Source organism: Scleropages formosus, chromosome 3 (assembly GCF_900964775.1).
Source record: "Scleropages formosus chromosome 3, fSclFor1.1, whole genome shotgun sequence".
NCBI lineage: Eukaryota > Metazoa > Chordata > Actinopteri > Osteoglossiformes > Osteoglossidae > Scleropages > Scleropages formosus.
Genome location: NC_041808.1, coordinates 3,458,424 through 3,473,664, shown reverse-complemented (window position 1 = coordinate 3,473,664; position 15,241 = coordinate 3,458,424). Strand labels below are relative to the sequence as shown.

Below are 15,241 nucleotides of genomic sequence, written 5' to 3'. Positions count from 1 at the left end.
TTCATTCCTCATTTGCTTAGGTTAAACACCTCAAACGCCTTAGCAGAGTGGTTTTAACCATCTGCTTATTAAACTGTCATTCACATGTTGTCTGATGAATTACAGTAGATCAGTCACAAAACGTCCCTTGGAGTGCTCACGTACTGAGCTTTGAAACGATCACCTCGGAACATGCACGTGTTTAAGGGTGCCGTTATTTTCAAACTCCAGCCTTGAACATACTAGGAAGGAGAGCCTCACCATTAACTCATAGGTCCCATGAGCAAGGTCTGACCTTGTTTTGCAAAGTGGGCTTTAACTTCAGGTTGACCAGATGACACCATTTCAGTGTTAAACGAAACGATGCGCGGGTTCTTCTTTGATTGCCATTTTTAGGGCATCATTGTAAGTGCTATTTGGGGCAGAAAGTGCTCTACTCACAGGAATGTGTCCTACCTACAGACAGTGCTGCCTGCCTTCTTGAGGAACTGACACTGTCACTCGACCAGTCTATGTGTGTCTTAAGTTCTTGACACTGTAAAATATTTTACTGATAATGCTAATCTTTGTCTTTTATCGGCTGCACTTTTTTTTTTTTTTTTTCTTTTTTGCGTTTGCCTCTTCATTTACTCAGCGTTAAAGTTTCATAGCCACTTTAATCAGGACTGTACAGTGGACATAACTAGGCATAACTAGGGGTCCTCGAGGTCCAGGAACTCCTGCTTGGGCGGGACTGCACCACGGTACCAGGCGCAGGAGCCATCGCTCCTCTTGATGCAGGCATAGTGGGAAGCCTGGCTGCCAACGATGCTCTTCTCCACGACCCAGTCCGTCCACAGGCACTCGTTCGGTGCGTTGATCGAGCAGGGGACCGAGGGGCAGCGGGTAATCTGGACGCGGGGAACAACGTTGTTAGTAAGGATGGCCCTTGATACCAGTTACATTTATTCATTTTGCCAACACTTTTCTCCAAAGTGATGTACACTTCTGGGAATAATACAAAAAGTGCGTTACAGCAACGGAAGGAAAGTCAAGAGAGCCTTAGGTTGAAATGCTTAATGAAACAAAATTATACACAAGCAATAACAATGGGAGGAGGAACAAAGACCGGGTAACAATCATAGGATCACATCCCCTTACATTTGCCCCCTTCCTGATCCCACCCTGGCTCCCACATACCTTACAGTCGCAACCCATCTCGTAGCGCTGGCTCAAGCTCTTCTTCTGCATTTGGGTCAGGGAGTCCCAGCTCTCAATGAAATCACAGAGGGTCACGTGCATCTTGTTGCTCCCCTCTGCCTTGCCTGTAGGAGATGGTCAGGGGAGTGAGTGTTGGATATTCACAGCGGCAATGCAACTGCTCGTACCACATAATTAGTTCTTCAGCGTGCAGACCGTACTTTAGGGCTTAAGGTTCGTTCTGTTGCGAATGCACAGGCATTCGGCTGACTGACTGAATTTCACAAGGCTTGGTGAAATGGACTCATTATTCGAAAATGAGAAGCAGAGACACTTCCGCGAGCGGCGCACTCGTAAAGCGCTGCGCGTAGCGATACGGAGACTTGTGTTCGAGTCCCTTCGGCGTCACGCTAGGAAACTATGGAAAGGAGGCTCAGTGAACACAAACTCGTCTCTTTCTTAGGATGGGTTAAATGACTGGTGCTTTTTTCCATTGCTGCTCATAGTAACACCTATGATTATTCCACTAATCTTTCATGTGATCGAACATTATGGCTTAAATCATTTTTACATATGCATGTCTCTTCGCCGCAAACTTTCTGGAAACCTTCTCACCCCTTAAAAGTAACAGCTCAGCAACAGCAAGTCCAGGCTACTCTCGCCATAAGCTCCCCCCCCACCCATCCCATTTGCTTGCTAGGGTGGCTACAGTCCGTGTTCAGTGTGTAATTTGGGCTCGTGATCTGCTGCGTTGGGTCTGTCTAGATTGAAAAACCAGAGTCTCTGTTAACTTCATCTCTGGTGTTTTTCGTGTTACCCTTTTAGCATCCTCTTTTTTAACATGTCGGGGGGCAAATTGCTTCTAGTTTCACTAAAAAACAACTGGATTTAATGGAAGAAAAGTGTTTTTTGTCACGTGTGACTACTTGCGGCATCGAACCATTTACCGTGATTGTGTGGTACTCTAACACGTGCACTTACCCTGTTAGAATAGTACAGAGAATTCGGTGTAGAACTCTCTCTGATGACACAGTACCTGCTGTACTGGGCATAGTGTAGTGAAGGCATTTTGTTGTAACTCTGTGACAGATCACATCATACTCAATATCAGCAGACCCTCATAAGCGTACAACACGTTGAGAGCTTAATTTCCCTGAACTTCTCCGGCTTCGTCTGCGAAGAGACATTTGGCGTACTTACCTGCAATGAGGTACTCCCTCTTGCCACTGGGGTCCAGGGTCACTCCACACACAGCGGAAGAGGGTGCGGTGAAGATGGTCTCAATGTCCTGGTCGGGGCCTTTAAACATCTGCCGAAGAGGTGTATTGCTGTTTCTTTTTCTTTTTTTTTGCATACTTGGCATTTTCATTCATCCAAGACATCAAGAAGTCAATGTTGAACGCCTGAGAAACATCTTATTGAAGCGTATCTCATCCTCTAAATATCTCACACTGATTAAGAGCACATAATCCTCATTTTCTAAACTATGGTGTAGATGGTTTTAAGTTTGCAGTCACGTTTTACTTCTACGCTGCAGCCGATCTTTACCTTGATCTGCTTGATGTCGTACTGGATCCTCTTTATGGGATTGCCGTAGATGTCATTTCCGGCATTCACCTCTTTCCTGCTGATCACCTTTGCCCGGATCACTTGGGGATGATGGGATAAGAGAGAGGAGGAAATAGGGTTAGAATTATAAACCCTCTAGGACGAGATGTTTGTCTGTAACACACAAGGGAAACATGCTTTGGGGGGGGCGACACAGAATTGTACGCTTGACGTCTTTGAATTTTCTTTTTTATTGTGGAACTGATGGAAAATAAATAAATAAATAAAAAAAAAATCATCTCAAACATACGATAATGGAAAACTTTACGCCTGTTGCTGAATGACCCAAAACCGAGTATTGTGCACCCCCTCCTCTTCCGTCAATCTAAATGGAGTTGGGCAATGGCCTACAAACGAGGTCCCTGATGAACATCAGCCACGTTGACGATATACCGTCAACCTCCCGATTCAAAAAGGATCACGCAGATAAGACCATTCTCTTTTAGTTCCCAGTCTGAAATACTGTCGCACTGTCTTCTGCATTGCTTTTCTTATTAAAATGGTGCATTAGTTTACGATTTTCTTTCATGGGTTTATTATTAAAATCCTCCTAAAAAATGAGCCGCCGCAGAAGCAAAGCCGTCAAACTTCACATGCCTTCTACATACTTTCAAGACGTAAGTAACTGGGTTTTGATCGAAGATATCGCGGTAAATGAACAGCGTGTTTAAGAATGGTAGGTTCTTGCTGACTTTTACATTTATTCGTTCGGTAGACACTTTCCTCCAAAGCAACTTGCAGTGAGTACTACCGAGTATTTAGGCGAAACCTTTTCATCCAAGGTAACTTACAGTGTTGGGCACAATACGGTAGGTATGGATGATACGATGGAGTTTTCTTCATCCGATGGCGTGTTGGTAATAACCCAAGTAACTTACAACACATGATATTGCTTCTTGATCTAATGTCTACAATCCCTTTCCTTCTATAGAAACCTGTCACCTAGACATCCGGAGCGGCGCCGGGGTTCGATTTACCAATCGGTCTGACCGGGACCGGCCGGGGAGCGGTCCGTGAGGTTTAGCAGTGCGGACGGAGGGATCGAAGAGCGTCGTGTGAGCTCGCAGCATTGAAGACGAGCATTTACGGGCAGGACAGCTGTTGCTAAGCTAAAAGAATGCTACCGCTCTCGATTCCAGGTCCCTACCACATGACAGACTTAACCACGAGCAGATGTTATTTCATCAAGACAGGGCTGGGTAAGCTGTCATTCCCATAGACTTCCACGCTCCCTTCCCGCTCCCTCCCCGCTCCAACCCGCCCGAAAAGCGAAGCTTGTGTGTGCGCCCCCAGGGCTACTGGGTGTTTGTTTCCTCTGCCTGCGATGGGGCAGCGGCGCAGTCTGCCTGTGCCAGGGCGATTACGGCGTCTTGCCGAGGACAGCTTGTTCCAATCAAGGGCAACGAAAGGACACACACACCACTTTGAGAATTCCGACGATAACAAAAAGGGACGGAGAGGAGAGGAGAGAAAAGCAAAGTGGCGAGAAACTAATAAGAGGACAGAAGACGATCGAAAGTATTCACATTGTTTTATCGTCCATTTCTAAGGCACCGCAGCCTCAGGTGACCTGGATCGAGATGGGAGGGACATCTGCATCGAGCGCAACGGGCTCGCTTTCGCTGTGTCGCATGTAATCTGCGGGGACGCCAGATGCTCAGCATGGAAAATATGAGCTTGGGGAAATTACGTTCGAGGGCATGAAATAACCAGAAGTTTAACGGGGGGTGGCTGATGCTTGAAAAAATAAATGTATGAAATACATATGCAGGCTGTACTGGTGGAACAGTCAGCACTCAACAATTCGCTTAATGGCCTGGAAGAAACGCAAGTATGGAGGGCTTCTTGCAGCTCTTAAAGTTAACGACGGCAACGACGAACGGCCCCCCAACCCCCACCCAAGTAGCTTGCTTTTCCTCGCAAGTCAGACGCATGCCATTCGGTTAAGTTGCGGGCCCTTCGTGGTCCAAATGCGAGACCTTGATTTTTGCCAAGCTGCTCCTTAGCTTCACTCTTCAGCTCGCCGTTAATTTCTTGTTTTTAATGATTTCATCAAAGGGTTTAGTACATGGCTATGGGAAAAGAAAAAAAAAAAAACAGAAATCACAGCACATAATATCCCTGCTGTTGGCCCCACTGGTACTGCAGGCTGATTAACATTAACACTCTGCCATGTGACCACATCAGACCGAAGGACAGCAGAGCCATTAGGACAACCAGGTGATTGTATTTTACACTCACGCTGTAATTGTAATCATTAGGTGGCACAGTGAGTAGTGCTGCTGTCTCACAGTGCATGGGCGATGGAGAGGACACGGGCTCAATCCCCGCTCAGTCTGTGTGGAGTTTGCATGTTCTCCCTGTGTCTATGTGGGTTTCCTCTGGGTGCTCTGGTTTCCTCCCACACTCCAAAGACATGCTGTTCAGGTTCCCCCCCAGTGCGTGAGTGACAGAGAGATTGTGTATTTGTTGCACCGATGTATGGATGAGCGACCCAGTGTAAAAGTTACTGCGGTGAATGAGGTGTGCGGGCTGATGACACTACACAGAGTTCATTGGAAGTCGCTTTGGAGAAAAGCGTCTGCTAAATAAATAAGGGAAATTGGATCTCTCATTTTACCATTATCACACTCAGGTATGAAGGGGTAACTCACGAGGAGGCCTGTATTCTCCCGTTTCTGGGGTGTAGAGGACTTGCAAAGCTTTTCCTGACTTAGCAGATTGGTCTTTCTAGAATAGGCACAGGCACGTTTTCCCCCTTCTTGTTAAGTAGGTCAGCTGAAATACGTTATACCGAACTCGCCGATCTCACACACACAACCTGACTGGTTTGGGAAGCAATGAAACTTCACCTGACTAAACTAGTTAGAGAAGTCTGTCCGCCGCTCTTTCAAATTAAAGACAAGAGGAGAAAAGGAAAAGTACGGAAAAGTTACGGCGAGGTTGAGGAGACATTAAGGATGTAACGATTATAAGTAACGCTTGATTTTCGCTTTTCTAGACGCTCGGGGTCACTGTGAAAGGAAAGCAAAGCAAAGCAAAGACCGTCCTCGACGAGAGGCTCTGGCTGGAGACGGCACACTTCTTCGAAGACACAACACTGCAGTGCGGTTATAAACGCGCGCAAACCGAAGGCTGGTTTAAAGCGGTGAGTTTACATCTGTGACCTCCAGCCCAAGGTTTAGCATCTTAGAAGGGACACAGCTGTTGAACCATCGAACGGGGTTTAAGTTGGGCAAGTCAAACATGGAATTGAGGGAGGGAGGGAGGGAGGGAGGCTAAAAATGATTTGCTGCATGTGCATTTCGCCAGGCCGAGAGGGTTTTCGTGTTGTTTTAATACCAGCCTCTCGGTTCCAGGCCGACCTACATTTCCTCCCATTCACCGTGACCACAGCACACTTGCAGCGTACTCGAATTTGGTGTCCTCCCTGCTGTACGGCACCCCCCCCCCCCTCCCCAAACCTCCACATGCAACGTCTTATTTTGCATTTTCCCTAAAAGCAGCGCTTGCAGACACCCACCGCTCGCTCGGAATCCACGATGGGCGACCGTTCCTTACGGCAACGCCACTCGTGAAAACGCTAAGAACTTAACGAACTTGCGGCGATCAAAAAGGGCAAGAGATCAGTACGCATTAATAATCTTAGGAGCCTGATCCATATTTTCCCCTTTCCATCAAGCCTTTGTCAGCAAAGAGACGCACGCCGATTCCAGCATTCCTACGTACACAGTGACGTTAACGGTTGAGTAACGCTGCTGCCTCTGCTTAATTTTTTACTTTATTTCTAAGGCCTTGTGCATATTCGGTACATATATTACGCTCGATGTACCGCGGGAGCAAAAGGTGATTTCCACCTCTTTGCAGTTCCGTTGTCCTGAAGGAGGACACGGAGTTAAACCCTGCCGGTTCGCCTTCCTTTATAGGCAACCGAGTTTCCTGAGACCCTGCGACCTTTCCAGGGCCCCGCCTCGGGAAAGTCCTCCGCATTACACACCCCGATGAGAAAGTGCATGCGAGACTGCATGGCAACTACTGCGGATTGTCATTGCGGTCTCTAAGAGTAGGCTGTGCGTTCGACTGGCCCACATCCTCTGGGATTGGGGTTAACCGTTACAGGAAATTACCGGACCATGGGCAGTTGGACGGCTCGTCCGACCTCGTCCGTAGGATAAACACGGGAACGGGGAGCCGAGAGGCGTGACTTGGAAGAACGAGGGTGCCGCAGTAAACTCCATTAATACGAGACAACTTTACGAAACAGCTTTGTTAATTCAATTTTCTCTCGAGTACCCCTTTCTGAAAGTGTAACGCGAGGCACAAGCGATATTTAAATGACGGCAAAACGGTAAACGAGTAACGGTCTGTGCTGGCGAACCATAACAATTACTACCGATGCGCTTTACAGCGACTCTTAGATTTCCCAACCTGCAGCGTCCGTTACAGACGTCACTTAGTTTTACGAAACCGTTAAAAGTTTCTCTTTACGAGATCTGTCCCTGATCCCTCTGCCCGCCGTTTCGAAATTCTCTAGTGACCTACGCCTGTAAACAAGGGCTCGGTGTCACTTATAAAACTTGTCAAAAAGCACAAACATCTTGACACGCAACTTTAGGGAGCAGTACTGAAGACGCACACGCATGGACCGAAACCTCTCGTCGCAACCGGGGTCGCGGTGAACCGGAGCCTAACCCGGCAACGCGGGGCGTAAGGCCGGAGGGGGAGGGGGACGCACCCGGGACGGGACGCCGGTCCGTCGCAAGGCACCCCAAACGGGACTTGAACCCTAGACCTGCCGGAGAGCAGGACCCGCTCCAACCCGCTGCACCCCCGCACCCCCTAGCGCTGAAGAGTGCCATGAAAAACATGTTCCTCCTCACATTGTAGAACTGTGTCTTGAGGTTCTGAGTGGGAAACTCGAGATGGCAAACTGAGAAGAAAGCCAAATATGTCAACGGATCCCTTTGGACCAAAGTATCGACGACATGTGGATGTCTGCTTAAACGCTCCGAGACGAAACGGCATACCGAACCCCCCACCGTTCGCAAAATACGCGAGGCAGACGTATAAACAAACAAACCGGGAGGGAGAACTGAAATGCGCTTGCTAATTAACTCAATAATTGTTCTACATTCCCTCTGGGGGCTTGGCGGCCTGCTCGGTGCAGACTTCACAACATCTGCCTTCGCCGCCGAGGTTTGCCGAGCGCGACGAGGCCTGGACGACACCGGCAGTCCGCACGCGGCCAGACCCGAACAGTTCCAGAACGTGCAAGAGCGAGCCTGAAAAAAAATCGTACCGTGGACGCACGGCCAGACCCGAACAATCCCGCCACACATGCGGCCAGACCTGAACAATCCCACCGCATTCAGGCAGAGCCAGCCCAGAACAAACCCTTCACGCACAGAGCCAGCCATCGGCCACGCGCCACACACACACGCACGCACGGAGACAGACCGCCAGGCCTGAACCGTCCCAAAAACAAACCGACGCAGAAGAACACATTCCCATCATGCGCACGGCCAGACCCAAACAATCCCGAACGACGCCGTGGGACTTCTTAACAAGAGCAATAAGACGAAACCAGCGAGTCGACGGGGGTCGAGAAAATAACGCTGCGCGCTGCCTCGATAGAACGGATGAGCGACTGGAACTTGCCGGAACCGTCCAGAAATTCAAAGACACGATCAAGCAGCTCGACCTCATGCCGTAAGAAACTTTCACATATTAAGGAGGTCGCAAACTATGGCTGCGCTGTCTATTAGAGTAACATAAGAGGAAGAGTAGACCTCCTACGTAAAAATTCGGTTATATAAATCTCTAAAATCTGACACGCGAGGAATAAGTGAAACGATGACATGTTTAAAAGCAGTCGGGTGACGGAGATTTTTGGACGTTGAAGGAAGGGAGAGACGCTTTCGGCGGCCTGGTTACTGGTTTTTTCGAAAAAGGAAAACAGGAAATGGACGGCTGTAAGGTGAGGCTACGGCAAAGTAACTTTAAAACCCAAACGATTTCGATGTTATTGCACCCAGCATGCTCATATATTGCAATACCAGATGATGGTGTGATGAAAGCACGAGAAGACAAATAAACACTGGTCTGCGAGCTAGCGTTCTGAATTTCTGAGCTTGTGAACTGGAGTTGCAGGGTCTCCGCATGCAAGCGCGTCAGTCGTAGACCGCATGAGCTTTTTGCTGTGGCGTAACAGCCATCTGTTGGGAAACAGAAAAACAAGACATGCAAGATGGGGAGCGCTAATGAAAATCACTTTCTCACTCTCACACACACTCACTCACTCACTCACAGCAAAGTTATGGCATGCCTGTAGCTTCCAAGGCACGAGTTCTTGCGTATCACGCTAACAGCCCTACTTCCAAGGTGCGAGCACCGTGAACACGACGTCATCCACACGCTCGAGTAAACAACCTGTCCTCCACGGAACCAGAGGAAAGGATAAAAAATGAAAACGGCAGGGGAGCCTCCCTTTTCTCCAGACAGACTTTCCGCATGAAATCCTTGCACTTCCTCAACCCCACACGCCTCACCTGGAGGGTCCGCGCTCCACTGGGAGCCTCTCGCGTTGAGAGTTCGACATTTCAGCGTCCAAGTTGGTTAAGGGTTGGAGAAAGTCAGCTAGCGAGACTTCCTCCTCCTCCCTCTGCAGCCAAACTCATCGGATCCCCGATCCCCGTAGTTGATAGCGACAGATGATGTGTTGCCAGAGACGCTTGGCAATGTAGATCCAAGGTTCTTCTGCACAGACAAGTATCGAGATACTGTGCCTTTGAATTTGCCGTACTCGTGCAATGTCACCGCACGCGATTCATCGGAATGGAGGGAATATAATATATCGTGATAAATATGGGTGATGTTTGTCCCCTTGTAGGATTTCGGAATTTAACACGGCTCGGCCGCGTAACGTTGACCCATCTCATTTCCTTCCCTTTCACCAAGGTGAAGAAAGATGTTTTGTCGAGCTTACCAAACTCCGATTTCAAAATCGCCACCGAAAACCATTGTGTTACCGTATTACTTCAAAACGTATCGAATTGTCTCTCAATTACCGTCCCAAGCAGCTGCGCCAAACACCGGATCGTAGCGTAGGCTCCGAAAGGGATCGGGACACCTGGATAACAAACAGTGTAACAATGAGTAACCTTCTTCCAGGAACCGTCTGACTGACCCGTACAGGAAAGCTGACGCTCGACGTCAGGTTAAAAAGGCGCAACAGGGAATAAAATTCCACTTGCAAAAAGTAGACGTGTGGGGGTGGCCTTGTATTAACCGGTGAAATGCTAAGGAAGACACCATAATGTTACATTATCCATTATGCAATGTTGCTCCATCATTTTTGTCATCTTTTGCTGGCGGGTATGATCAGCGTAACGCCTTGCCTCTGACGATATATCCCTTGGAAAAACATTTAAAACATAGTGTCGGTGACTTACAGAGTGGTACGTTTGTCAAAGTTCGAAAGGATACGCATCCCGCCCATATAATTTAAAGAGCTTTAAGGTCAGTGTAAGACAGAAAAATCAGTTGTTTTTTTTGCGTAAAGCAAGGATGGCACGTGTTACAATTTAGAACGAGATATCAAGACGGCAGATTTAATCGACCATGCTTTGGTACCGCATTTACTGTGTCAGTTTACCTCAGCTGAATTGAGCTTTTGATGAGAACACCACCAAGGCCTTATTGAATGGTCTTTCTTGGCTCTCGGCATCTTGTAAGTGAGAAAATCTTGTGCTTTGTCACGTCCAAATAATCCCTGAATAGGGGTTCTCGCTCACAGGGCCCGCGGATATTTGCTTCTCCCCCACCGACCCACCCCCAGCCTATTGAACATTTACTGTACCTGTTGGGTAAATCAGGTGGAGCGACACATGGTTACAGTAAACACCCGCAAGGATTATGAGTGAGGACCCTTTTTGAGCTGACAGTCTTTCCTGCAAAGATTCTAGTCCCAGGAAGGAGAAACCCAGCGCGATAGGAACTAAGAGCGACGCGGACTTGTGCCTTGAACGCTGCCGGTTCAGGTCCCAGGGTTCTTGAGCAAGGCCACGCTCTCGAATCGCTCCGGTAAAATGTGCAGCTGTATAAATGGTTAAAATGTAACGTAACAACAACAGCATCTCGAGGGCTTTTCGGACCATTTGGAGAACGCTGTGCATTTCTTTCCGTCAAAGGTCCTCTCTTTTATTGGTTTTCCTTTTCCCGAACTGGACTAGACGTCATACTGGGCCAGATGGTTCTCTAATCTGCAGGGCAGCTGAATTCCAATTGAATTCCAGTCTCAGTAAGTAATTTAAACAGTAAAGAATGACGGGGGGGGGGGGGATGGCAGAAATAGGCCCCCGTGGAACTCGAGGGAATCGAAGAGTTGAATTCCGCAAGTTGCTCGAGCATCTGGATTAACGTTGTCCTATTTAATTAAGGTCGAACTTGGCGGGAAAGCCCCAGCAGGACCCGCTGCAGCATTCCTGCCATACTTCAGGCCCCGATCGCCGGTGCCTCCCTTGCGCTCGCAACCCATCCGACGGGCGCGCGTCCGAACGCGCGTGTACCGCCGCCAGCGGCTCTCTCTCCGGCTCTCGCTCTCCCCTTCTCTCTCTCTTGCTGCCGCGTGCCACGTACACACCGCACACCGCTCGCCCCCACGCTGCAGGATCCCGCCTCGGCGTGAGCTCCGTGCGCGGAGAGCCTGCCCAGAACGCACTCGCCAGACTGCCAGATGCGACAGCCCTAACCTGCGCGCTCCGCACAAACGCTCCTTGTAAACCAGGAAGAAATGTTTTCTTTTCACTTTCGACTCGGGCGTTATTATTTATCCCGCGTTTCCATCCCGGTTTTAGCCGCCTCCGTCCTCCGGGAGGCGGAGGGCTGCCGATGCGTTTTCCTCCAGCTCTCCTCCGGCTCCACCCTTTCGCAAACAAGCCGGCGTCATGTAGGAGAGCGTGGTCCTGGTACGAGAACCACCGCGGTCTCGTAGGCAACCAGTAAGCTGCAGGTGCCTTTTGGACCTCACAGAACCACACTTATGCCAAAGCGGTGGATTTCATTGTCCACGTTCCACATGGAGGCCCAGTAACTCCACCACTATGGACTCCACAGGCCAACGACGCGGTCCGGATTTAAACGACGACTCGGGCTATGCCGTACGCTGGCCGTACGCGCGGAAAAAGTCGACGGTGCCTCAGAATCCCCGCTGTCAGCCGTTTTCGCCTTCAATAATTGTTATGCAAAGCGTTTATTGCTCATAACGTACTACGGGAACGAAACAGGCTCCGCTGGGTCGACAGCGCGAGCAGTGAAACTGTCCGCCTGCCATCGAGTCACAGGTTGCGGATTTATGGCACGAGTTTCTGTGAAATGAGTATGACTTCAGCGCTGCCTTATTAATAAAACGTTTTCACTTATTTCTAGTGGAATGTGCCAGGCGCCGGTCCACTGCGATCCAGACTTGGCCAAGTGTTTACCGGGAGCGAGTTCTAGGTATTACCAGTAAGGCGACAGTTTAGCTCTTATGAGGTTTATAAACACCGGGCATTTTGGTTAAAAAGGCTGCTGTGGTGAAAATGTGCTTTTACTCCAAAGTTTGTAAACACTAATTATTCATAGAATATACTGGAAAACAATCAAAAATGCACTTTTTTGATTTTTTTTTATTTCCATGGGGTGTTTCTGAACACCGGTTGGTGACAACGCAGCCCGACTACCACAAGTTCTTTTTTTTTTTTTAAACTTTAGAAAACCTTTTCGTTTAACAGGGGCCTAAAGGACAGCGCTGCGCATCACGGACATCGGGCTCTCGCCCTAAAGCGCGAACAACAAGATGACATCAAGAGATGCGACGGCTGTCGTGACGGGCCTCATCGAAGGCTCTTCCAAAGCGAGATGCGCGCAGAACATAGGGGAGCACACCTGTCAACGTATCGAAAAACAAGGTAACGCGCCCGTCCCACGCGCCCTTCCTCTCAGCCCGCGACCGCCGGCTCTTGCGCGAATCGACGCTGCGCCCCGGAACGCCTTAACCGCTTTCTGGAAGTTGCTCGAGGTTCACCTCAGAGAGTGTCTGGAGCCCTTGTGCCGCAGCTCAGATGGTCCGGAGAGGGAGGATCAAAAACAGGAAACGGAGGGGAAAGATGAAATGAATTTGGAATGGGCAGCTCGGGCCAAGTCAGGTAGGATGCCAAGCAAAACAGGGAGAGTCGCAGCGCGACGCATTTGCTCCGCGAAGTGCGAAGACCTGTGGCTCCAGGCGGCGCGGAAACTTTGCGCACCGGGAACACAGCCTGCTGAGCCTGTGCTTTGAGTGCAAAGAAAGAAAGAAAGAAAGAAAGAAAGAAAGAAAGAAAGAGGGCGACGGGCGCGCGCGATTACTGGCAAACGCCGCTTTAACGAGCGTGCGGGACGAACGGCCACAGTAACAACACTGGCCGCGTGCGCGCGTCGGTGAGGTGAGCGCGCGGCGGGTGCCCGGTAATGTCGGGGATGGAACCGAATCGATACCATTTTTTTTCTCCGCATTCCACTGATTAGTCTTGTGGGCTGCGGGCGCCCTCGAACCCGAGCCCCGCGCGTCCCGCAGCCCAGCGAGCCACAGGCGGACCTCTTTTTTTTTTTCCAAAGAGTCTTTACCTGGTGGTGGTGAAGGAAGGGTCTCCTGTCCCCTCACCTACGCACGCATTACACACCTCGCGGTGCTACGGAGCCGTGTGCCCTAAACACGTGTCTGGTGCCAGGTGCCCTGAGCCAGCGGGCAGCCAGTGGGGCCAGGGTCCGACTGGACGGGCCATGGCTCCGGAACAACAAGACGAGTAGAGCGCCTGGCCCTGGGGGACCGTGCGAAAGCCCGAAACGGAAGCGCCGCAGGGCGCACGCAGAAGGGGAAACACAGCGGCGGGCTCAACGACGCGTTCGTCGCGGACGCGCTCGATGCCCCGAAAGTTGGGCGAACCGCTCCGTCCGGGGGCGTCACGTCACCTGCGCGCGCTCCCGCCGCGCCGCCGCCGCCGCCACTCACCTACGTCCGCGTTGCAGTACGCCTGCTGCGGGTGCACGGGCGAACAGCTGCACGCCTCCGCCAGCTCGTGCAGGCGCCACGCGAGCAGCAGCGCCACGGCGGCCCACAGGCTGCGCAGCGCGCGGCTCATCTCTTCCTCCGGGACGGGACGGGGAGACTCCGGACGGGGGGGACAGCGGCTGCCTTCGGCGGGCGGCTCTGCGGGACCTGCAGCCTGGGGTCGGGCTTCGGGGCTTCGGAGCTCCGGCTTCCTTCGGCGCTGCGCAGACGAGCGGAGAGCGAAATAAAGCACGAGCGGGTGAAGAAGGCGCGCGCGTCTCGAACCGTGTGCCTCCGCTGCCTTCTAAGGGTCTGTTTTTCTGCTCGCCGAGATCGGCGCATTTTTATGGCTCGCTCCTCCCCCCAAATAAAGTGCTGGGCCGCATCTGATGGCGCGCGCTTGCTCGGACCCTCGGGGTCCCAGCGGTGCGGGTTGCGGTGTGTGGAAAGAGAGAGAGAGAGAGTGCGTGTGTGTGTGTGTGTGTGTGGGGAGGGGTCGTCAGTGCGATCCCTCTACTCACCAATTACTCATCGCTGCCCCGATGACCCCCCTCCAGCTACCTCTTTGTTGCCATGGAGAGTGACAGCAGCGAGTGGGTGTGTGGGGTGTGTGTACTGGGGAGAAGGGAATGGTGGAGGGGGGGGGGGTTAACATCATCAGAGGAAATGACTTGTTCATAACTGATAAAAAGAAGACAATCGAGCTTTCAGCGAGCCGCAAAGCAGCGCGCCTCTGTACCTCGGCAATTTGTGCCTCCCCAACGGGGCGAACGATGACGACAGCGTGATTCTCTGAAAAGTTGCACAAACGACATTGCAAACATTTCCCATAAATTCTAACACGTGACTGCTGGCGTTGACCTCTGTCGACCTGCGTTTTCGTCAGAGAGGCACGTAGATGTCCGCATCATGGGACGTTCTGAGGGTTCGGACACGTGCGGAATGAACCTGAGACGTGTTAGAAACGCAGAGAGACGCGCTGTCCCTCACCCGGCCGTCCGGGTGCCGTTCGTCTGGCCGGCTTTTCCAGTGGCCATTCCTGCGAGCGTTTAACAAAGAGGAAATTCACTGAGACCCTGCGATGGAGTGGTGTCCTGTCCAGGGTGTCCCCCTAGTCCAGCGCCCAGTGATTCCACTGCAGGCTTTGGACCGAATATAGACAAGCGCTTAACGAAAGGGGGCGAAGGAGTGATGTACAAGTCGGCGACTCATATTTTTAGGAAATATTTTGTTTTCTAATGGAACTGATGTGGAGACTCCATCAGAGTCCAGTTTTGCGTTCTTTCAGGGATGCACCGGCAGCGTCCGAGATGACGTGTTGGGTCCAGGTGGACATGCTGCAGAGGTGCTGCAACCCAAAGGGCGAATGGTGAAGGATGCAAAGTGCTGGTTCTCCTCGGAGAAAGTTCC

The 15,241-nt window shown here is 50.9% G+C and overlaps 1 protein-coding gene across 1 annotated transcript; it reads right to left on the bottom strand.

Annotated features, from left to right (window-relative positions):
* Nucleotides 1–606: 606 nt before the first annotated feature.
* timp2a (TIMP metallopeptidase inhibitor 2a) lies at nt 607–14,283 on the bottom strand. Its single transcript, XM_029250129.1, has 5 exons — nt 13,793–14,283; nt 2,707–2,807; nt 2,359–2,467; nt 1,159–1,283; nt 607–869 (listed from the first exon to the last, which is right to left on the bottom strand). Exons 1-5 carry the CDS (start codon nt 13,920–13,922, stop codon nt 672–674), a joined length of 663 nt encoding a protein of 220 aa, XP_029105962.1. The 5' UTR covers nt 13,923–14,283; the 3' UTR covers nt 607–671.
* Nucleotides 14,284–15,241: the final 958 nt, after the last annotated feature.

Coding starts and splice junctions, on each gene's coding strand:
- timp2a (XM_029250129.1), bottom strand. CDS start 13,922: ATGAGCCGCGCGCTGCGCAGCCTGTGGGCCGCCGTGGCGCTGCTGCTC. Junction 2,468..2,706: donor ACGACATCAAGCAGATCAAG/GTAAAGATCGGC, acceptor CCTCTTCGGCAG/ATGTTTAAAGGCCCCGACCA. Junction 870..1,158: donor AGATGGGTTGCGACTGTAAG/GTATGTGGGAGC, acceptor CCCCGCGTCCAG/ATTACCCGCTGCCCCTCGGT.